This window comes from Suncus etruscus, chromosome 14 (assembly GCF_024139225.1).
Source record: "Suncus etruscus isolate mSunEtr1 chromosome 14, mSunEtr1.pri.cur, whole genome shotgun sequence".
Classification (NCBI taxonomy): Eukaryota; Metazoa; Chordata; class Mammalia; order Eulipotyphla; family Soricidae; genus Suncus; species Suncus etruscus.
In genome coordinates this window covers 49,756,141-49,779,344 of record NC_064861.1, presented here as the reverse complement: position 1 = coordinate 49,779,344, position 23,204 = coordinate 49,756,141, and the positions used below count along the sequence as shown (strand labels likewise).

At 39.0% G+C, this 23,204-nt stretch overlaps 2 protein-coding genes and 1 pseudogene across 2 annotated transcripts in view; 1 reads left to right on the top strand and 2 right to left on the bottom strand.

Annotated features, from left to right (window-relative positions):
• The window catches only part of LPCAT2 (lysophosphatidylcholine acyltransferase 2), an 81,845-nt gene extending 59,855 nt beyond the window's left edge, over positions 1–21,990 (bottom strand). Inside the window, exons 1-6 of the mRNA XM_049786075.1 lie at positions 21,820–21,990; positions 10,038–10,177; positions 7,078–7,295; positions 4,411–4,523; positions 2,337–2,397; positions 1,165–1,223 (exon numbers count right to left, since the gene is read on the bottom strand). Coding sequence (XP_049642032.1) covers positions 1,165–1,223; positions 2,337–2,397; positions 4,411–4,523; positions 7,078–7,295; positions 10,038–10,177; positions 21,820–21,990 — 762 coding nt within the window. The remainder of the gene's footprint in view (positions 1–1,164; positions 1,224–2,336; positions 2,398–4,410; positions 4,524–7,077; positions 7,296–10,037; positions 10,178–21,819) is intronic.
• LOC126027505 (serine/arginine-rich splicing factor 5-like) lies at positions 10,529–14,023 on the bottom strand (annotated as a pseudogene).
• Positions 18,627–18,950, top strand: LOC126027112 (60S ribosomal protein L35a-like). The gene has a single exon (XM_049786095.1). The coding sequence runs from the start codon at positions 18,627–18,629 to the stop codon at positions 18,948–18,950; it is 324 nt and encodes a 107-aa protein (XP_049642052.1).
• Positions 21,991–23,204: the final 1,214 nt, after the last annotated feature.

The following is a 23,204-nucleotide window of genomic DNA, read 5'->3' as shown; positions in this document are numbered from 1 at the left end:
CCTCAAGGGCTACTCTTGACTCTGTACTCAGGGGTCACTTCTGGCAGTGCTCTGAAGGTTATATGCAATACCAGATATCAAACAGGGTTGGCTACATGCGAGACAAGCACCTTAATCCCTGCACTTAATCCTCTTGGTCAAAAATTTTAAAACAGTTTTGATACACAGTTGTTTTTCTCCGAATATAATACAATTTCCCCCAAATATAAATATAAGAAGCACTTTGCTTACAAAATTCAATGTCCATTAGTTTTTATATAGAGAGAAAAAATTAAAATAACTTATAGGAGAAAAAGGGTCAATTTTTATTTTCTAATGTTAGATGTCCAAAGTTGGGAAAGTAGTTGTTGCAAAGACAGTAGACTAGATCAGGAACTCTTAATTGAAAATCACAATTAAAAATTATATCTCGCCTTTTAATATTAATTTTCTGGTAATTTCCTTTTTGGATCAAAATAATTTCTAAAAACCTTTCATTTAGGAACTATAATAACACAATCAGTATGCAGATGACTGTAGCAAATATTGTGGAACATATTTGAGCCAAATGAGAACATTCTAGAGGATATTATGGTCTTTTCAAATATTTCAAGTTAATTGTCAAAAGTCATACAACTAACAAATATTGAGCATGTTGTTAAACACCATGGCTCTCCCCGATTTATAATCTTGTTACTTCAATTCCTTCCCACCAATGATGACTACTGATTTTAAAAAAGTTTCTTCTAAGGCTTAGCCAGTTTTTTTAATGTCTAGTGTAAGGAGAAGAAATCTAAGGTCATTTTACCATTCGAATGACAAAGGAGTAGGAGATAGGAAATAACTTCTGGAAGTTTCCTAATAGCAAAAACAGCATGTAATAAATAACATAATATGTGCCTACTTTGTAAACTTTTTGGGGGGAACCACACCCAGTGATGCTCAGGGGTTACTCCTAGCTATGTGGTCAGAAATCGCTCCTGGCTTGGGGGAGTATATGGGATGCCAGGGGATAGAACCACAGTCTGTCCTGTGCACTCTGGCCCCCTTTGCAAACTTTTAAAAACCTATCAACTCCCACTCTGTATCTACTCCTGCTTTGATTCAACTATAAAAAAAGGACCTTAGAAAATGTGTACTGTTTGAAATAGTTGAAATTATTCTTTCAATAAAAGAAAAACCTACCAGCGTGTTTGGGTATCTGAGAAGGATGGGTTGTACTGGAACTCCTGGAATGAAGGCTCCTAGAACCACATCAAAATTGCGTAAGATTTAGGTGTCTGCAAGTCTTACAATAAAGCCAAAATCAATAATAAATGGTTTAACTATATACATGTCATAGAATACACTTAAGAGAACTATTTTCCCCAAAAGACTATTTGCTAAACATTAGTAAATCTCTAGCATTTACAAAATTCAAAATCTAAAAATTCAGAATTAGGTAAGCAAAATGATGTGGTAACCAAGCCACGTATACACTTAGGTTTCCATTTGTTTACATTTTCCAAATACCTATATTTCATTTCCCAAATATTTAATTCAATAGACTTTAAAAAATGTTAAAAATCAAGATAAAAAAATAAAGCTGATGCCAAATGCTTAAAGCAAGAATGACCACACTTGCCAGAAGTGAGTTCCGACTTTGGCTCTAAGAGGTCTAGCAGTCAATTCCAAAAACATCTTAAAGTTTTAGCAATCAGTTTGACATCCACAGCCTTTTTTTTTTTTTTTAGAGGAATCTTTGAAGATACTGAAGACTGTGTCATGGTCACTAACTTAACTTTCCTACTGGATGACACAAAGGCCCATGATCTAGTTGGATATTCAGGAATCAGAAGAAAAAACTGGGGGCTGGGCGGTGGCGCTAAAGGTAAGGTGCCTGCCTTGCCTGCGCTAGCCTTGGATGGACCGAGGTTCGATTCCCCTGGTGTCCCATATGGTCCCCCTCGCCAGGAGCGACTTCTGAGCGCATAGCCAGGAGTAACCCCTGAGCGTCACCGGGTGTGGCCCAAAAACCAAAAAAAAAAAAAAAAAAAAAAAGAAGAAAAAACTGTCTATGATTCCAACACACCCACACACAGACACAGACAGATACCTTTTCACATACATTCAAACATACCACTATACACACACACATATTCACACACTCACATATCTGTTTACTCTCATACACACCTCATTCCAAGGACTTAGACTCAAAAGGAAAGTGAGTTCTGTGAATTCCCAACTTTAAAAACTTTTTATCAGAAAGAAAAAAAAGCTGAGAGCAAACTTAAAGGGCTTTTTCTGTTCTAATGTCAAATACTCGTAGAGCTCTTCCATACATTCATTACAATATATAATTTAATTTATCTCACCTGGTTTAAAAGTAATCAAACAGGAACGATTCGTACAAGTACCTTCTGGGAAAACTAGTATCTTGGGAGAAAAGAAATAGATTAACATTTCAGTCTAATTAATAAAAACTGTGAACAGGTGAAATTCTACCCTTCAATGAAAATAGGTTTCCTATGACAAAAGGATTTACTATCAAGTATGATTCATTCAGCAGAAATCCTTCAGTTACGTATTAACCACAAATTGACACAGAATAGATCATAAACTTCCAAGGCTGGCAGGGGCAAAAAAGTCATCTAGTATCAGTAACTCAGAATTCATTCTACAATATCCCCCTCAAGTGGCTGACTCATCACTGCCTGAAAATTCCAAGCAAGTATCCCAAAAGATACCCTCTTCCTTTGGAGAGAAAGTCACCGAGATGAACAAAATAAGCTGAGATAGATTACTTTTCACTTTCCCCTAAAAGTCTTACATAAATTCTTTAAAATCAAACCCTTATTCCCAATACCAGATCATTCCAGGCAATATTATAAAACCTTATTTTTAGATGACTTGACTAATAAAACGGTTTGGTCAGCTTCTCTTGATATTTTATTTATTTGGTTTAGTTTTGGGGTCACACCCAGCAGTGCTCAGTGCTTACTCCTGGCTCTGAGGTCATGGATCACTCCTGATGGCCTCAGGTAAGCAAACAGAGTGATGGGGATCATAGGGATCACATCTGTGTTAGTCACTTGCAAGGCAAATGGCATGCCCCCACTTGGTACTATCTCCAACTCCTTTTCTTAGTTCTTTAATATCAACATCATTGGTGGGTCAGCTCTCTACAGAGCCATTAGGTCTGCTTCAGTTCTATGTTTTCATGGATTCTTACTAAACCACACTGGAAGCTTTCTGTATGCAACAAATATTGCCCTTCCTTCCCTTTACTTATTTTTTGTTTGTTCTTTTTAGAGCCATTCTTGGCTGTGCTCAAGGCTTACCCCTGACTCTGCACTCAGGGATCACTCCTGGCAGGGCTCAGGGGACCATATGGTATGCCATGGATTGAACCAGGTTGGTAGCATTCAAAACAAGCACCTTATCCACTGTACTATCTAGCCCTCCTTTTTGCTTTAGAAAAGGAAAACCAGAGGAGCTTTTTAGATAAAATATGATACACCCTGAAGTGAAAATCCCTGCTTGACTACCCTCACCTAAGGTTAACTAAAGATTTCAATCACTTCTTCCTTAAACCCACTATATGGCTGATATAACTGAGTTTTGGTATCTCATCTTTAAAACAGTAAATAAATGCAGTGTCAAGAATTACTTTTTCTCACATGAAGCAAACACTGCTTTCACTAATTTAGAGACTTCAAAGAGAATGAGAGAGCAGGATGGGGCTTGAGAGGTAAAGCACACAGTTTGCATGTGTCAGGCCTTAGTTTGATCCCCTGCACTGTGTGCCATGCACATCAGGCCTGGGGCCAACAGCATCTAAAGTGGTGATTCTTGCTAACAGAGCACCAGGGTGGCCACTAAAACAATTTTTGTTTGGTTTTTGGGCCACACCCAGTGGTGCTCAGGTTCCTAGTAGGTTCAGGGAACCATATGGGATGCTGGGGATTGAACTGGGTTGGTCACGTGCAAGCCAAACAGCATACCCACTGTGCAATCTGCCCCCAATAAAACAACTTTTAAGAAATTTTTTTTTGTTTGTTTTTTGTTTTTTTGGGCCACACCCGGTGACGCTCAGGGGTTACTCCTGGCTATGTGCTCAGAAGTCGCTCCTGGCTTGGGGGACCATATGGGACACCGGGGGATCGAACCGCGGTCCGTCCTATGCTAGCGCAGGCAAGGCAGGCACCTTACCTCTAGCGCCACCGCCCGGCCCCAACTTTTAAGAAATTTTAATGGTGATATTTTTAAGTTCAAGAAGAAGCTCATGGGGAAGAAGGTCTCTTAAATACATTCATTTCATCTTTTTCGATTACGCTAAATAAATCTCCCAGTGTTCTCAGATTCTGCTCTGATGTAGAATCTGCAAAAAAAAGCAAGTATATTTATGCACAAACTTTCAATATATTTATATAAACACCTGCATTTTACCTGAGGCCACTCTCCTCCTGATGTGGCTCGCTTTATTATTTCATTTATCGTGTTTTTTCGTGAATCTGGATCTATCCGGGACACCAATACAGGCTGCATAGCTTGTAACAATCCTTTAGAACAAACAGAAAGTCACAACCAAGTCATTATATTTGGCTAGAGCAACTAACATATGACAATGAAAGGCTTATTCCTAATGCCAGGTCCCCTTCTTTCAGGGCTCAAAGCATAACTGAACCGGGTGGGTCAGTGAGGAGTAGCCCATGCAGATGCGGGGCAAGAAATGGGACTCTGCCATTATCCTTACCCACTTTGGACCCAATTTTGTTCTCTGCAATGGGCACACTTAGAGGAGGGGTAGAAAGGAGATTTCTAAAGAAAAAATTTTCTAGAAAAATTAAGAAGAGAACCAATACAATATGAGTCACTTTTGAAAAGGCTCTGATTAAAAATTTATTAGTTTATAAATTTATTAGTTCCCAGCAGTATTAGTTATTATATAAATTTATTAGTTCCTAGCAGTATTCCAAAAGGAGTACCTAACAGAAAAGTCACTGATTTAACAGAAGTTAGCAGCAAAAATAAGAAAAGACAAAACATGTAACCCAAGTTTGAGTCACCAGACCTGGTGGCTTGGGCTTGGTCATTGCAGCAATACCAACAAGAAGATGAAAAGAAGCAGACATGACTTTTGCTTTCCTGGCATTCCTTCTCGGATGACACACAATGCATGGAAAGGACTACAAGAATATCTTGTTTTATTCTAGGAATATTTTGAAAAAGAATCATGTGAATTCATTGTATACATAATTAAAGGACAATAATTTTATGAAGATTGTTGTGAAATAATTTTTTTTCTTTCAAAAAATGCCTTATCAGACAAACAGGGTCCTTAAATGGGGGGTCAAAGGAAGAGTCCTACAACTCCTCTTATTTCTTTTGAGTACCCAGGAGATTGGGCAATGTTCATCCCCTCTCTCCCAGCTCATGCCAGTAATAACCTGGGACATCCGGGAGCAGTTACTTAGAAACTAATCCCTGAGGGAGAGACCAAAGCATCGGGTGGGAAAAACATTTCACTTGCTTCATTATTTTTTTTTTAATGGCAGGAAGCACTGACTGTTCCACATTATCATTTTCAAAGAGTTACACATTGTTCCCTAGTAGAAATTCTGGTCAATAATGAAGAAAACCAAATTAGGAGAAAAGATTTAGTGTGTTCCTTAGCCCTCATATCAGCAGAGACATTTCTGAAACAGCAAGGACCTAATGTTTCCACAAATTCTCTGGTTAAATTCTCTGTTGCTCAAAAAAAAAAAAATTAACCATGCTTGCTATTAAAAGCTTGTCTCTGCAGCTTTATAGAAGAATAGAAATGCTACTTTGAAAAGATATTTGCATCACAAGATTGATTGATAATTATCTAAATCTAGAAGCAAGCAATGTGGGTGACAATGATGAGTGAATGCAGAGGAAACAGCCAGGAATCACCTGGTGTTTGGTCATTGACACTTGGCCCAGGTGTGTCACTAGACCACCTGGACCTTTGCACAATGACAGTTTCCTAGCAACACATTTCTCAGAATGGATCCCCTTGGTTAAATGATACAGGACTCTGTTTGCATGTTTATGCATGGGTTTAGGTGAACATGTACATAAGCATACAAAGATACAACTGAACCTCATTAAAAAAAAAAAAAAGAAATCCTGTCCTCTGTGAAAAGATGAATGGGCTTGGAGGAAATAATACAAAGCGACATAAGTCAGAAAGAAAACATTACAACAAAATTTCACTTATTGTGAAATTCTAAAACATCTTTACAAGCACACACATGGAACTCATAAAGAGAAGAGAATGGCAGAATGGTGGTTGCAAAAGGAAGAGAGAAGTGGAAGTAAAGGGTCAAGAGGGAAAATCCTAAAAGTATACTTTATATGGTGATAGATGCTAACTAAAATGACTCTGAACATTTCACAATGAGTACATGTATCAGATCATTATGTGGTACATATCAAATCAATAGAAGAGTAAATGTGACCTATTTCTAAAAAATACAAAAACAATAAACAAAATGTGGTGGCTAGAGACAAAGTACAGGGATTAAGGTACTTGCTTTGCAAGCAGCTTGTCCTGGTTTGATTCCTCTGTAAGCACTGCTAGGAGTGATCCCTAAGCACTGAGTAAGAATGAGGCCTACACACTACTAGGTACAACCCAAAAGACACACAAACAAATAATGGTAAAGGTAAGATTTTTTTTTAAAGAATTATAATGGGGACTGGCAAAATGTACGGTGGATAAGGCACTTGCTTTATGCACGGCTAAACCGGGCTCAATTCCTGGCACCCCCATATAGTCCCACAAGCATAATGAGGAATGATCTCTGAGCACACAGCCAGGAGTAAACCCTGAACACCACCAGGTATGGCCCAAACAAACACCCCCAAAATTTTTTTCTTTAAAAAAATAATTATAATGATACAGAAAGTAATATAATTATTTTTAAAAATTCATTCTTTTGCTACCTCACTGAAAGACAAAAATGTACGTTTGAAGTGCCCCATTCATTTTCGAACTATTAATATGTAACCTGGTCAACTCTATATGACATTTCACATAGAATAAAATATAGAAATACTGAAGCTATGCACTTTAACAGTACTTACTGCCAATCAGAGGCACCTGCATGTTCTCATTTCGAGACACTATGGAAGGCAGCCCAGCCACCACACAAGCGATTCCATCAAAGAAGGTTGAATGAGGTGCCACGACGAATATTGGCGCCTCCACAGCGCTGGCCATCTTGCCTTTCACAGAAACCACAAATCCCATGGAAATGAACATGGCATGACCCAGGAACTTCAGAACAGGGTGGGCCATTTTCCTTTGGAAATAAGCATTTCAAAGACATAATTAGCTTTGCTAACTGCTATTAGCAAGGCTCTATCCTAAAATACAAGACCCAAACATGTAAGAATGCCTCATTTAAGAATATGAGCAAAGGGCCCGGAGAGATAGCACAGCGGCATTTGCCTTGCAAGCAGCCGATCCAGGACCAAAGGTGGTTGGTTCGAATCCCGGTGTCCCATATGGTCCCCCGTGCCTGCCAGGAGCTATTTCTGAGCAGACAGCCAGGAGTAACTCCTGAGCACCGCCGGGTGTGGCCCAAAAACCAAAAAAAAAAAAAAAAAAAAGAATATGAGCTGAGCAAAATAGCTAACACATGTTTTCCTACCAGGAAATATTCAAATTACACCTAGTGTATTAAATTATATAACCCACTGTTCAGTTTGGTATAACTGGGATTCCTTACTTTTAGCCCTACTTTACAGGTGTAGAAACATTTCATTTTAATAATAGGGACCACACCCAGCTGTGCTCAGAAGCTGAAGCTACTCCCAGAGATGGTCGGCCAGTTAGTGTGTATTTAGAGATTATCTAGGTCACACTGGTAGTGCTGAAGGCCCACAGAGATACTGATTGCTTCGGGCACAGAGAGTCATACTGGTGACAGTGAGATCAGACTTGGGGCCTTAAATACATAGGTAAGTAATCTACCACATTAGCTATTTCTCCAGTCAAACATGTCCTATTTCATGCAGCACCGTAAGTTTTTCATTTAACTTCTATTGTTAATAAAAAACTGAAAGGAACAGATGAATCATGAAAAATATCCCTGTGGCTTCCCTAACACCAAAAATACCACCATAAACTTGAGGTCTAAAACAAAAGAGGAGGATTTGTAAAGATTGAGGATGTGTTATTTCTGGAGGGGGAGTGTGTCAGCATTCAGTTCCACTTCACACCAGCTTGTACTTAACATTGATATTTATTCATTCATTAGAACAGAGGACCCAAACTTCTCTGGCCTACAGCTTGGCCCTTTTCAGATAAAACTATCAAAGTGATAAATAAAAATACTCCATACCCTGCCCCAACCTCTGGAAATCTATCTTCTTTAAGAAAGATGGGGCCAGAGAGATAACACAGTGGTAGGGTATTTGTCTTGCATGTGGCTGACCTGAGAGGGACTGGTTTGATTTCTAACATTCCATATGATCCTCAGCCTTCCAGGGGTGATTTCTGAGTGCAGAGCCAGGAGTGGCCCCTGAGTGCTGCCAGGTGTGACCCAAAAACCAATCAATCAATAGTTAAATAAATAAAGTAAAAAAAAAAATGAAAACAAAGGACCCACCAACTGCACCCAATGGTAATATTGACACTGTCCCCTGGCCCAAGATTATTGCCATGTCCTCCTCAAAGGGTGATCCCTCCCATTTGGGGAAATACTTCCTCTAGACATGAATTCAACAGTGAACTGCATTATTTCTTAGTTTCCAGAATGGTGTTTCCCAAAGTTTTGGAGAACAATTTTTCATTTGAGTTTTGGATGAAGTAGAATAGTCCCACCAACTTGTTACAGTGCCCTCAAATCCTTCTCCAGATTTCTGCAGAATTCAAGCAACAAGAACCTTTGCATTCAGGACAGAGAGATGACAAGTTGATTTGCCCAGGAGGAACAGACATTTACCAGTCATGGTTAATTCAAGGTCAGTCTCTTTCCTTACATTACGTAGTGATTCCATTCTGCCTCAATAGGAATGTTTTTAAAAACTTGGTGACATTTGGGCCAGCATGATAGCGCAGTGGTAGGGCGTTTGCCTTGCACGCGGCTGACCCAGGACGGACCTGGGTTCTATTCCTAGCATCCTATATGATCCCCCAAGCCAGGAGCAATTTCTGAGAGTATAGCCAGGAGGAACCCCTGAGCGTCCCTGGGTGTGGCCCCAAAACAACAAAACAAAACAAAAACCTTGATGACATTTATAAATAATTAATCTGCTTCTAGTAATAACCACTATATTATAACCACTTAATTATATCACTGATTAAAATATGTACTTACTATGTGAAAATTGAGTAAGAGGAGAAAAAAGTCAAGAACTTTACAGTGTCATTATTTTAGGCAAACTAATCGGGCCTTTCAAAACCTGGAATCTATCACTTTTTATTGGTAACTCAGAAACTAAAATATTTGATTGTCAGAAAATTACAACTGGGGGCCCAGAGAGACAGCACAGCGGCGTTTGCCTTGCAAGCAGCTGATCCAGGACCAAAGGTGGTTGGTTCGAATCCCGGTGTCCCATATGGTCCCCCGTGCCTGCCTGGAGCTATTTCTGAGCAGACAGCCAGGAGTAACTCCTGAGCACCGCCGGGTGTGGCCCAAAAACCAAAAAAAAAAAAAAAAATTACAACTGGGCGTTGGGGGGTGTAATTGGATCTCGCCCAATGGTGCTCAAGATCTAATCTTGGCTTTGAGTTCAGGAGTGACCCCTGGTGGAACTCGGGGGACCATACAAGAGATAAAACCTGGGTCAGCAGTATGCAGGGCAAGTGTGTTACAATTACTTCTCTGGGCCAGAAAATTAGAACGTTAACAGAAGATTAAAATGTGCTTGGGCAGTAATGTCTAGATTTAATAAATTAAGAAGAGTTTTACCTGGGAAACAAAAATAAATTGTTAAAATTGAGTAGGTAGCAATTATGTAAAATGATCCCTGAGTAAACTGTAATAAACTCTTTCCCATCTTGATTTGCCTAATATTTAAATATAATTGTTTCTTACCTCCTCCAACCAGTTAGTGGGTGGGTCAGCTTTTCAGGACAGCATGCTGTGGAAATTGCAGCAAATGGCCATGCCAGGATTAAAATAAATGCAACCAAGAGGGCACGAATTGGAAGCAGGATAATTCCAAGAAAGAAAATCTGGAAATCAAAGTTGATAAAAATGGATGCATGGACATTTAATTTTAACGCTGTAATTATGGATACATGTAAGAGGAAAATTTTATGTTATTCATGCACTAACCTTGAAAAGAACTAAACATAAAACTCTGCTAGAAAGGATCATAGCACAAAGGAAAAAAAGACATAAAACAGATGCATAAGGCTTCCTATTGGCATGTAGATGCCAACACTGCTGATTTGTTTTAATTAGACCACACTCAAGTGTGAACTACTGGTGCTTTGCATTGGCATCAACATGCTAAGCAAAAGAAACAGCAATGAGAACAAGTACTACAAGGCAACTTTCTGTGCATGTCAGTAAAATGGGATCTAACATGCTGTTGGAACAAAGAATGCACATTCAAGTTGGTAGCGAGAGTTGAAGCCTAAAAGTAGCAAGATAAGAAGGTGGGATTTTCCTTTTGAGAACTATAAGCAAAAGGAAGAGTGTTAATTATGGTGTTCAAGTGGAAAACATACATGTATTTATTTTATAAAACCTACCAGGACTTGGAATAGGGAGGGGTTTTGTTTTAGTTATTATGGGGGCATACTCAGCAGTTGCTCAGGACTTATTCCTGGCTCTGAATTTAGCAATTGCTTCTGGTAGATTCGGAGCTATGTGCAAGGCAAGAACCTTGCCCACAGGAGTAAAAAAAATTCCGTTATTTATTTACAATATAATTTTTATAATGATAGAACAAACTCAGCAATAGTTCAATCTTTTGAAATGTATTGAAAGTTTTATGGGCCAGAATTTTATTTACTATATTATATTGGCTCCAGGGATTCAATTTAGGACCTCTTTCCTACATGCAAGGCAGACACCCCACCACTGAGCTACTCATTTCCTTAATGTTTGCTCTATTTCTTTTAAGTATTCTCCTGTACTTAGAATGTTGCAGTCATTAGGGATAACAACGCTCCATTAATGTCAATGCAAAGTGTTCATACCTTCAACAGACTTGGGCATCTTTATTCCAACAAGTTTATCAATTAATGAGAAAGATATATTAAGAACTTGCCTTTCTTTCTTTGTTTAGTCCTCTCAATTTTAGCCTCAGGTCTTCACAATTATGAAATTAGATAAATACTAAGGGCTGCTAAGTTTCCTAATGAACTGACGCTGTTGTTTTTGTTAGTTTATATTATAATTACCTTGAAGTCAACTTTTCTCTAATCTTAATATGGTCATATAAACTTTATACACTGTATTCATGACACAACCTCTTATGTGTTATCTGTATTTATCTTTTTCTCCACTTTCATTTAAGTCCCGCATATGTATTTGTCTTTGAGGTGCATGTGTGACAATTAATGTATAAGTAGGTTTTTCTCTTCTGTTCAATCTGAAAACATTAGCATTTAAAGTAGAATGGTTAGTTCCCTTCGACTTATTGCAACTATATTATATTCAGGTATAAATCTATTATTGGTTCACATTTTCTTTTCTTTTTTTTTTTAATAATTTTTATTTTGACCAAAGAGGATTACAAATCATTCACAGTAAAATTTTAGGTACATAGTGACATTGAATAGGGGCATTCCCACCACCAATGTTGTCCCCCCTCTACCCTTGCTCCCAGCATGATTCCCACATCCCATTCCTTTGTCCCTGGGCTGCTAGGCTGCTAGTATAAGTGGTCCCCTCTGTGTCTCGCTTGTTGTAGATTGGGTATCGACTCTGTTGTCCTTGGCTTTGGATTTGGTACCTAAGTCTGATCATCACATTTTATTTTCAATTATCTCACCCATTTTCTTTCTCTTTTTTCTGTTTTCTTTGGATCCTCTCTCTTTTTTCTGTTTCCTTTGGATCCAATCGTACATTTTTTAGTTTATCCCATTTAACTTCTGCTATTGGTTCCTTGAAATGCCTTTCTATATTTTTATTCAGGATTACCATGAGTTTATTTAACATGTCAAAATCTGCCAAAAATTAATATTGTACCAAATAACATAAAGTGTTAGCAAATGGTGCAATTTTTTACATCAATATAGATTTAAATCCCATAAAATGTCATACTTTACAAATTAAATAATGCTCATTGACATTTGTATTAAATAACTCTTTGACAAAAAAAGAACCTTTGTGCTTCTTCCCATATTTGATTTCTAATGTTCTCCACTTCCTCCTATGTGTTTCAATCTTGAGTAATTTTTTTTTACAGTATGAAGAGCTTTCTTTAGCATTTCTTGTATATAGCTATGAATGACAAATTCCCTCCTTTTTCATGTATCTGGAGATGTCTTTGTTTCCATTTATTTATGAAGAATATGTTCTTTGAATATAAAATTATGGGTTAATAATTAAAATACCTAGAATGCTAGTGAATTTGAAGAGTTTACTATATGTTTTGAACACCATATCTGTATCAGATACATTATGTATAATTATTTTCTTCTATTGGTTCAATCCTCAATTTTCTAGTTGATTTTTTCACTTTTAGAAGCTTTTATTATCAATAACAAACAGCTGTTATTAAGTCTTCGCTTGGCAGCTTCTAGAGGGAGAGTGAGGACACCCTTGACTCTTAGAAGAAAAACTCAAATTAAAGCCTTTCTGTACAAGCAAAATGAGATATTTTTAAGTGTCCAAAGCTATTCATTAGTTTAATGGAGGTATTAAACCATTTTAAATCAACTTATTTGAAATAACTATGCACAAAAATGTGCAAACTTTTTCTAGTACCAAAAAATTAAATTGGCTTTAGTTATAAAAGAGCTCTGTCAATATACACAAACTATATACTTCAGACATTCACAAAAATGTGAGCAGAAGGTTTATCAGACATTTAATATAATTAGTTTTCAACAACCCTGTGATGGTTCACATCTACAAAGATATCCAACCCAATCCAACATCCCTCCAAATCCCACAGAAAAGCACATATTTACCAAAATTTGTAGCAAGTAATGTTTGGGGATTTTGTTTTAAAAAAAACCAGGGCAAGTTATTTACAGTTTTATTTCCACTATTAATTGAGCTGGACCTAGATCTGGACCTCTGACAACCCACAGATGCTGGAGATTTAGATCTATTTGAAAAACCACATTTTGGGCTCTTTTCAGCACAGAAAACCTATTCACAGAACAGGACTTGCTCAGGTTCCTGCTCCAGCTCTTGAACCAGTTGTAAGACTTGTGACTCAGGGAACAAGATCAGCTATGAGACCTCAAGGAACTTCTGGTCCGAAAACAAGAACTGCTTTTTGACTTACTGTACCTTTTGTTTCCCTTCCATTAATTTTATTTTTCTCCCATTTATTTACTTTCCAGAAAGTCTTTCAATAGCATTCTTTAAGTCATCGTAAGAGGCAAACTCAACCACTACTTCATTTAATTTAGGTCAAGGTGCATCCACAACGGTTACTTCCCCAGCTTGTCTCATAAAATCTTTAAGATCCTGCTAGCTGACTCATAAATCAACTATAAATTAAACTATAAACCAACAATAAATCGGTTTTTTGTTCTTACAGGTAGAGCATTTTGTCTATCATTTCAAGGTCTGTGACTACTAAAACGGTCACCGTTTTAGTAGTCACAGTAGCTTCCTCTACCTTGTCCACTTTAAGATTGTTCAATGGTAACCATTTAAGAGGTTCAATGGTAACCATTTCACTGCAGAGTTCTTTTCCACCAAATTCATATGCAGTATCATCCGCATCCCCGGGATCCTCAAATTCCACAAAACTAAAGCCTCTTTTCAGATCAATATTTCTTATTTGTCCATAGCTCTTGAAGAATTTCTCTCTGTGTGTCTCTCCACTTTTTTTTCTCCCTGGCTGCTGGATTTAGCATTCCAGTGAACACTCAACAGCCACTCATGTTGCCCAGCTAGAATTTCCTACCGGACAGGATTTTTGGCAGCTGAGACTCAGAGAGGTTGTAGTATTTGACAAAGATGTCTGCCTCCTCTCAGACCAGGACTTAACCTGTCTAAGACTCTCCACAACTGGCTCTTAATTTATTTTAAATTTATTTTAAAACACAAAGTTTTTCAGCTTAAAGAAATCTTAGCTATTTATTTGGCTATTTGTGTTTTTTTTTTTTTTTTTTTTTTGTTTTTGGGCCACACCCGTTTGACACTCAGGGATTACTCCTGGCTATGCGCTCAGAAATCGCCCCTGGCTTGAGGGGACCATATGGGACACCAGGGGATCGAACCGCGGTCCGTCCTACGCTAGCGCTTGCAAGGCAGACACCTTACCTTTAGCGCCACCTTCCCGGCCCCTGCTATTTGTGTTTTTAATGTCTTTCCAAAGGATCAGTGTCTAACTCATGGTCATATTTACAGATGTGTTCCATTAAAGCAATTTAGAATTTTAACCATTACATTTAGGACTTTAATTCATTCCCTTTGTTTTTGTTTTGGGGCCACATCCGGTGGCACTCAGAGATTACTCTTGGCTCTGCACTCAGGTGTCACTCCTGGCAGGCTCCGGGAACCATATGGGATGCTCAGAATCAAACCCAGGTTGGCTGCATGCAAGGCAAACACTCTACAGCTGAGCTATCACTCCAGCCCCTGAACCATTCTTGATTAATATTTGTATATGGCGTGAGATAATGAACCACCTCTTCTCTTAAACTCACTTCACTTCTACTACACGCCTCTGTTGAAAATACTAGTCTTTCCTCCACTGAATTGTCTTGGTACCACTGTCAAAACCCAATGTAAGGGGCTGGAGCAGTGGCGCAGCGGTAAGGTGTTTTCCTTGCACACGGCTGACCTAGGACGGACCTCGGTTCTATCCCCCGGTGTCCCATATGATCCCTCAAACCAGGAGTGATTTCTGAACAAATAGTCAGGAGTGACCCCTGAGCGTCACTGGGTGTGGCCTAAAAACAAAAACACACACACAAACAAAAAACAATATCAATCACTACTTCCAGGTACTCTAAACTTGATTCCACTGATGTATGTCTATCTTTATGCCAGTACAAAATTGTCTTGATTACTATAGTTTTATAATAATAAGTTTTGGAAATGAAAAATCTGACTCCTTCAATTTTGTCTTTTTCAAGATTTTAGGCTACTTGGGGTCCCTCATGTTTCTATATGAATTTTAGAATCACCTTGCTAATCTCTGCGAAAAAATATGTTGAGAATTTATAAAACATTGTAGTAAATCTGTGACACATTTTGCAGTGATGTCATCTTAATAATATCTTCCAATCCATGAACATGGATGTCTTTCCACTTATTTAGGTCTTCTTACACATTCTTTCAATGATGTTTTGAAACCTTTTAGTGTTCAAATCTTGTGTTTTTGTTGTCGTTGTTATTAAGTCTGTTCCAATAGTTTTTTTCTTTCTAATGTCATTGTCAATTGGAATGCTTTTACATTAACTTCCATAATGCTCACTATTAATGAAAAGAAATACAACTGATCTGTATATATTGTTCTTATATCCTTGTTAAACTTACTAGGTAATGTATTTCAAAGTTCCTTGGGATTTTCTATATAAACTATCAATGTCACTTGGATAATTTACTCCTTCCTTTAAGCTATTATTTATTTTGTTTTTGTTTTGAGGGCCACATTCGGCATTGCTCAGGGGTTACTCCTGGCTCTGCACTCAGGAACTACTCCTAGCAGTTCTTAGGTGACCATATGGGAAGCCAAGGATCAAACCTACGTCAGAAGTGTGCACTGTACTATCTCTCCAGCTCCGTACAACTTCCTTTTAAATGCAGAAGTCTTGTGCTTGCCTAATTGCTCTTACTAGAATGTTGAAGGGAAATTCTGAGTGAATATTTTTGTTTGGTTCCTAGTCTTGGGGAGAAAGTTCTCCATATTTTACTATTATTTAATTTCTTGTTTTTCATAGATGTTCTTTATGAAATTGCATAAATTCCCTTATTCCTAGGTCTGTTTTTGCTTAAGAGTGGGGGAAAGTCCTACCCTCTGATGCCTGAACTCCTGAGTTTATGCTCAGGAATTACTATTAACCATGCTTGGAAGTCCATATGGGATACCAGGGATCTAATCTGAGAAGGTCACAAGCAAGCTAAGTGCCCTACAGGCTGTACTAGCTAGGTTCTTCTGATGTTTTGAAACCTTCTAGTGTTCAAATCTTGTGCTTTGTTGTTGTTGTTAAATCTGTTGCTAAATAAAATCATTTTATTCTTTCTAATGCCACTATCAATTGGAATGTTTTTTTAATTTAATTTCCATGGTGTGTACTATTTTGAATTACACACTTTTGAAAGAATGCTTTTTCTGTCTTTAAAGTTGCTTGTATACTTTTATAACCCTGGCTAATTTTATAATTACATATTTTAACAATTCTTATCTTTATGGTATATTGCATTCACCTTTTGATATGTTGATCCAAAATTATATTCAGATAATAAATACCATTTTGTAAATAGTATAATGATTTTTTTACATGTTGTTGTATTCTGATTTGCTAGAAATTTTGTTAGAAATTTTTTGCATCTATATTCATTAGGAAAATTGGACTATAGCCTCCGTTTCTTTGATATATTTGGCACTCCAGTAACATTGGTCTCATTCATTCATAAAATGAATCTGTAAAGCGTCAGCATCAGTTCTTCAATCACTTTCTTTTATTTTTTAAAGGTAGAAAGTTGTTACTTTTGGTGATCTCTCTTCTTACTTTGCTAATTAAAAGTTGGGGTGGATGGGTTGAGAGATAGCTCAGAGATCAATGGCACATGCTTTGCATATACTGGGCCCCACGTTTGATCCCTGGTACTACATGACCCCGAGCTCCACTGGGAATAGCCCTGGAAATCTAACCCCTGCATTACTGGACTAGAGCAGCATTGTTTTCACTGGGCTGAGCATTGAACTATCTGGCCCAGTTAGCCAAATATTATCAGGAATGGCCCTCATATCCCTTAATTACTGCTTGGGAGGCTCCAATATTGTATTATTAGTAATTGAGGGCCATACCCAGTGGTGATAGAAAGTAACCAGGGTCATGTCTAGAAGTGTCCCAGTTCTACCAGGACTACTCCGCAGTGCTCAGGGTACCATGCATATGCAAGACATCTGCTGTACTATCATTCTGAACTATATCCCTGGTCCTCCTAAAAATATGGCATTTTACAACTATAAAATTTCCCTCTAATTACTGTGTTAGCTGTAGCCAATTCCTTTTTTTATACTGTCTTCATTATCAGTCATCACCTAGATTTTATTGGTTTTCCTTATGATTTATTCTTTGCTTCACTGCTTACTTGGGAGAGTGCTAATGTTGACTATTTGTGAATTTACCACATTTTCTTTGGTTATTAATATCTAACTTCACTGTATTATGTTGAAGAACATATTTGTATTGTTTTAACCCATTTTTAGTTTTTGAGATTTCTTTTATAATTAAACAGATGATCTAAGAAATTGTTCCATGGACACTTGAGATGAATGTGTTCTCTATTGTATGTATGTAATATTAGGTTCAATGGTAATAGTGTTGTTCAAACCTTTAATTTCCTTGCTGACATTTTTTTCTCATAGTTTTATCACTAATGAAAGTAGGAATAGAAGTCATTTTTTACTATTGAATTGTCTACTTTTTCATTTCAGTATCTTTTAGCTTTGCATGTTGAGGAGGGGTCTGTTGTCTGGTGCATATATAGTTGCAACAGATAAACATTCTTACTATATTAACACTTTTATTATTAAAAAGACATTCTCCATTATCTCTACTGATAATTTCTGTCTTAAAGTTCAGTTTGTCTGATATTAATATCAGCTAAGTACTTGCATAGAATTTTTGTATTCCTTTACATTCAAATGATTTGGGTATTTAAATCTGAAATATGATCTCTTAGAGATCATATATCCATAGAGAATTTTGACCATATAGTTCTCCTGACTGCACATTTCCAGCATCCTGATGAGCAATGAAACAATAATTTTATTGAGATCCCTTATATATATGATGGTGTTTCTACTTTTATATTTTCATGAATCTCTTTTTGGCTTTCAACTACTTATGAGACATCTAGGAATAGATAGTTTTGAGTTTACTGCACTTACTTTTCATTGAGCTTTTTGAATGTGTAGGTTAGATGCTTTCTTTAAGTTTGGCACATGTTTGCTATCATTTATTCAATATTCATGTTGTCTATTTCTCCTCATTCTAGGACCCCAACTATGTTGTGCAGGTCTATGAGAATCTTTCATTTGCTTTCATCCTTTTTCCTCTCTGTTTCTCAGACCAAATAATTTCAAGCAAGTGATTTAAGTATTTATTAAAATAAGGAATTAATATATCATATTTGCATTTTTATTTAGCCTTTTCAATGGAAAATAAACTTTAGTAAAGTATGGTCTTTATTTTCACTGATCTACTTCCTAGAGATCACCATTGTACCTGACATGTACAAGGGATTAAATAAATACTTTTGGGATTCTGGACTCCCATGGAGTCCTGGACTAATTAAAAGATAGAAATGGCTGGAAGGCTGTGGTCTAAAGCTATTTTTGCTGGCTATAAAAGGGTTCTCCAAAACCAAAGGGAGCACACAGCTCTTCTTAAAATTGAAGGTGTTTATGCTCAGGATGAAACTGAATTCTATCTGGGTAAGAGATGTGCTTATGTGTATAAAGCAAAGAATAATACTGTGACTCCTGGTGGCAAACCTAACAAAACCAGAGTGATCTGGGGAAAGGTAACCCATGTTCATGGAAACAGTGGCATGGTTAGAGCCAAATTTCAAAGCAAACTTCCTGCTAAGGCAGGAATCTGTGTGATGCTGGATCCCTCAAGGATTTAAGCTTAACTGAAAAGTAAATAAATAAAATGTAGATAAAAAAAAATTAAATACTTTTGGTTTGACAAATGATCACAGAATGACAGCCAAAAATTCATTTCAATTCCACATTTTACTGAGGAAATGAAAGTTAGGCTACTTTTTCCCAGACTATGTAGTAATAGTTAAAAGTAAATTTGGCAAAAATCCTCTATTGAGATGCTTGATTATCCCATCAATCAAGACTAATCCTTTAAAAATAATTGTATTAACTCATACAGAAAGTTTATTTAATGTTTAAACTAGATAATAAAAATATTTTCAATTACGGCTTATTTAAATCTTCCATAGGTTAGTTAATTAAGTGACTAAAATCTCTGATATCTTTAAATGGGCATCTGGTTTTTGTTGTTGTTGTTGTTGTTGTTTTTTATAAAAGCCCCTAAGTTCTACGGCTTCCAGGGAGAATAGAAAAAGTAAATGCCATTTCTGTACACTCACTAAAGTAGGATCGTGCCCCCACATCCACCAGGCCCCCTGTTCTGAGCTGTGTCCTGGAGACCCTGCCCGACCAGTAGATGACCACCCATGGGGCTGGGCTTTAAGGCAACTGTCTTATGATTGTGCCCGGCTTAGTGGTGCTGGGCCCCCAGGGCAATCACCCTGCACAGCATTGGTGTAGGATTTTGGAATTAAAAATATTTTGATCATATTAAATTCTATTAATCTATATAGTACATTTTAAGAATAGCATGTAATTTATAGACAAAAATAGCATAGCTATCAATATTAACACAACATATAATGGATTCTATTGTCAATTAATTCACTTACTTTTAAGTGTTCTTTGATATTTTATTATTCCAATTTAATAGATGAATAAAGTGAAGTAGTAGATGAAAGAGGGTGAAGTTCAGAAAGGTTACATGTCATATAAATTTATGCCTACTAGTAAATGGCAGAGTCTGAACAGGGTTTCTGACTAACTTGTGATATTTCCATTACATAACAGTACATCTAGGGTTAACTAAAGGTGCTTCTAAAATAATAGGCTATGCTAATAAAAATTAAAATTTGTGGTCACATAGTGGGTAAGGTGCTTGCCTTGCACTTGGCTGACTTGACTCAATCATTAGCACCCCATATGCTTCTCTGTGTCCATCAGAAGCGATCCCTGACTACAAAGCCAGGAAAAAACCCTGGGCACCACGAGGTGTTGTTCTCCCCCAAATAAATAAAATAAAATTTTAGTCTACTTGCAATATACTTATAAATATACCACTTTGGTCCATTTTCCAAAATAAGAAACCAAAGACATGAACATACTTTAAGTATAACTGACTTGATAAAATCAAAATAAAATGTCATCTTGATTAATGGGGCTGGAGAGATAGCATGGAGGTAAGGCATTCGCCTCTCATGAGAAGGTCGCTGGTTCGAATCCCAGCATCCCATAAGGTCCCCTGTGCCTGCCAGGGGGCAATTTCTGAGCATAGAGCCAGGAGTAACCCTTGAGCGCTGCCAGGTGTGACCCCAAAACAAACAAAAAAATAATAAAATAAAATAAAATAAAATGCCATCTTGATTAATAGTGCATTTAAAAGTTTCTGGAGTTTTAAAATACAAAAGGAACAGATATCGATGGAAAGACATAAAGATCGAGTTTTCAAACATTTAGTTCTTTTCCACCGAGTGTTACTCTGTTCCTTATCTTTCTCTTCTTCTCTCACATCTTTCTGCAGTTAGATACCCATCTACCATTATCAGTTCCTCTTGTTTCTTTACCTCCCACTTCCTTTTGCTGTAGAGGACAATGTTATCGGTGCATACAGTCAACTATGGGGAAAATTACATTATTTCCAATCCAAAGTAAAGAAATATACTAGGGGAAGAAAAGCATTAAAACCATTTGTTTGCTTGCTTTTGCAGAACACTATGAACAGATATATTTTCTACTGTCAATCTTGTTCCTTGGTCACTAACTCCACTAAGGAGGAAGTCAAAATGTCGCTATGGTTTAAAAAAAATTAAAAAAGGCAACACTTTGCAAAAGAAGGGAAAGAGAACTTCCTTTTTGCACACAACCACTGCCGGGGCCAGCTCTCATCACTAATTAGAAGTGCTCGGTAGAGACTGATTCTAGGCCACTTGGAGTGGACTCACCCTTGCACCCCTTTTTTGGTGGTCCTGCTCTGCTTGATGATCCCCAATCTTCTGATTCAGGACTTGGGCTCTCTGCACCTCCTATTGCCCATCCAAATGCTCCCTCTCCTTCCCAGAAGCAAAGAAGCTCTCTGGCTTCCCACCACCCCCTCACACTCTCACACTGCAGATGAAGTTGGGAGATCAAGTCCCCTCACCCCTTCTTACCCCACAGACTCTTTGCACCTACTCTCCTCACCCCTACTCCCAGAAAATTCTCCAAGAACCTGCATGCCCACCCTTCAGTTCTCAGACACAGCTGTGGCTGTGCCCCATGCTCAGGGCCCTAGACATCTCCACCCTCATACCATACACAGCCTCCTCAAAGGACTCTCCCCGTGCCCTAACAGGCCACACCCCTTACCTGGCTGGCTGAGTTTTCAGACACCACCACCCCCCACCCCCGCCTGTCACCTCCACTCTCAGACCAGTCCCTCTCCAGGATCTCTCAGATCCATGCCATGCACTTGGATCTGCCTCCCCATCAGCTGTCAGTATCCCTCCTTCACCTGTCAGTGTCCCCAGTCGGATGTGAACCCCTTCCTGGCTCTGCTGCCCGATCGGACCTACACCCCATACACCTGGATGCGCCTCCCCTGTAGGACTTGCGCTCCTCACCAAACTGCCTCCCAGGTAGGACCTGTGCCCTTTCCCGGCTCTGCCTCTGGGGTGTCAGACCCGCGCCCCTCACCTGGATGCGCCTCGCCGCGCCCATCCGCGTCTGTTGCACGAAGGGATTGGGCACGGGCGGCGGGAAGAAGGACGCCTGGCGGGGTACCATGGGCGGCCGCAGCCCCGCGTTTCCGACGCCCGCACCCGGCACCGTGGCCGCCACGGCCGCCGCCTCGGCGCACCGGCTCATGATGGTTCAGGATCCAAGGGACAACCTGGAAGGCGCGCGGCCCAGGCTCTTGGAACAGCGCACCAGAGTCCCAGCGGGAGGAGCGGGGCGGGGCCTCTGCGCAGGCGCCAAAGTTACCGTCGGAGCTGACCCCGCCCCAAAATTTGGCCACACCCACACGGGGACCACGCCCCCCAGGTGACAGGTTGGTCCTCTTTGGGTCACAGCTCCACCCTTCAAAGGTGACTTTCTGCAACCCTAGCCACCCATGGGAGTTGAAGCAGGATTTGCTTGAGGTTCAGACTGGCCAAGCCACTGTCTCCAGGAGCCCCAGTGGCTTCCTGTTGAAAGGGAGTAACTGAGCCCAGATAAACAACCTGCACTGCTGCAAATCTATTGGCAAGCCTTGGGTTGTTGAGCTCATATACCCAGAGAGGGTGTGTGTGTGTGTGTGTGTGTGTGTGTGTGTGTGTGTGTGTGTGTGTGTGTGTGTGTGTGTAAATCATTTGGAGTTGGATATCATATCGGTTAGTTACAGCAGAGTATTCACTGAAACAGAAACTGGTCTGTTCCACTCAAAACTTGGGCAGTGGGGAGGTAGCCCTCGAAAGGAAAACAGAGCTGCTTCTAGTAGAATATAAAAGGGGAAAAATGAGTGGCTTCTGTACTAGATAGAGGAAGAAACCTGGCCCCAAAGAGGAAATGACTTGTCCTGTGAGTCCATGTCATGCAGCATGTTACAGTCATGGCTTGTGCCTCCCTAGTCTTGGGGGATCTTTAAGGAGGTGGATTCCTGACGTCACCCCGAGAGCTGCACAGGAGGCTATGGTTCTCCAGGGCCTTCAGAATCTGAGCCACTGGGCAGGGCACAAAGAAAAATGTTACTCTGGGCTCTCCAAAGGCTTCAACAGAGACTCCTTCCCTCCAGCACCACTATAAAACTCCTGAGCAAGCATATCATCAAAACCAGAGTAAACCTCTGAAATAATGGCAGGGCTTGCATTTCTGTTGCAACAGCCTCAGAACTTCTATATAGGAAAGAATTAGCTGTGGACAATGCTGGGAAGGAGGGGTGAAGAGTTCACACACCACTGCAAGCTGTGTTTGGAAAGCAAACAGGCATTTCTCCCCTAGCTGTGTTTACTGAGTAATTTTGAGAGTGGGGTGAGGGGGGGGGGGGGTTTCTGCTGGAGATTGCAATGCCGAGTAGGATTGCTACTGAGAAGCTTTGGTTT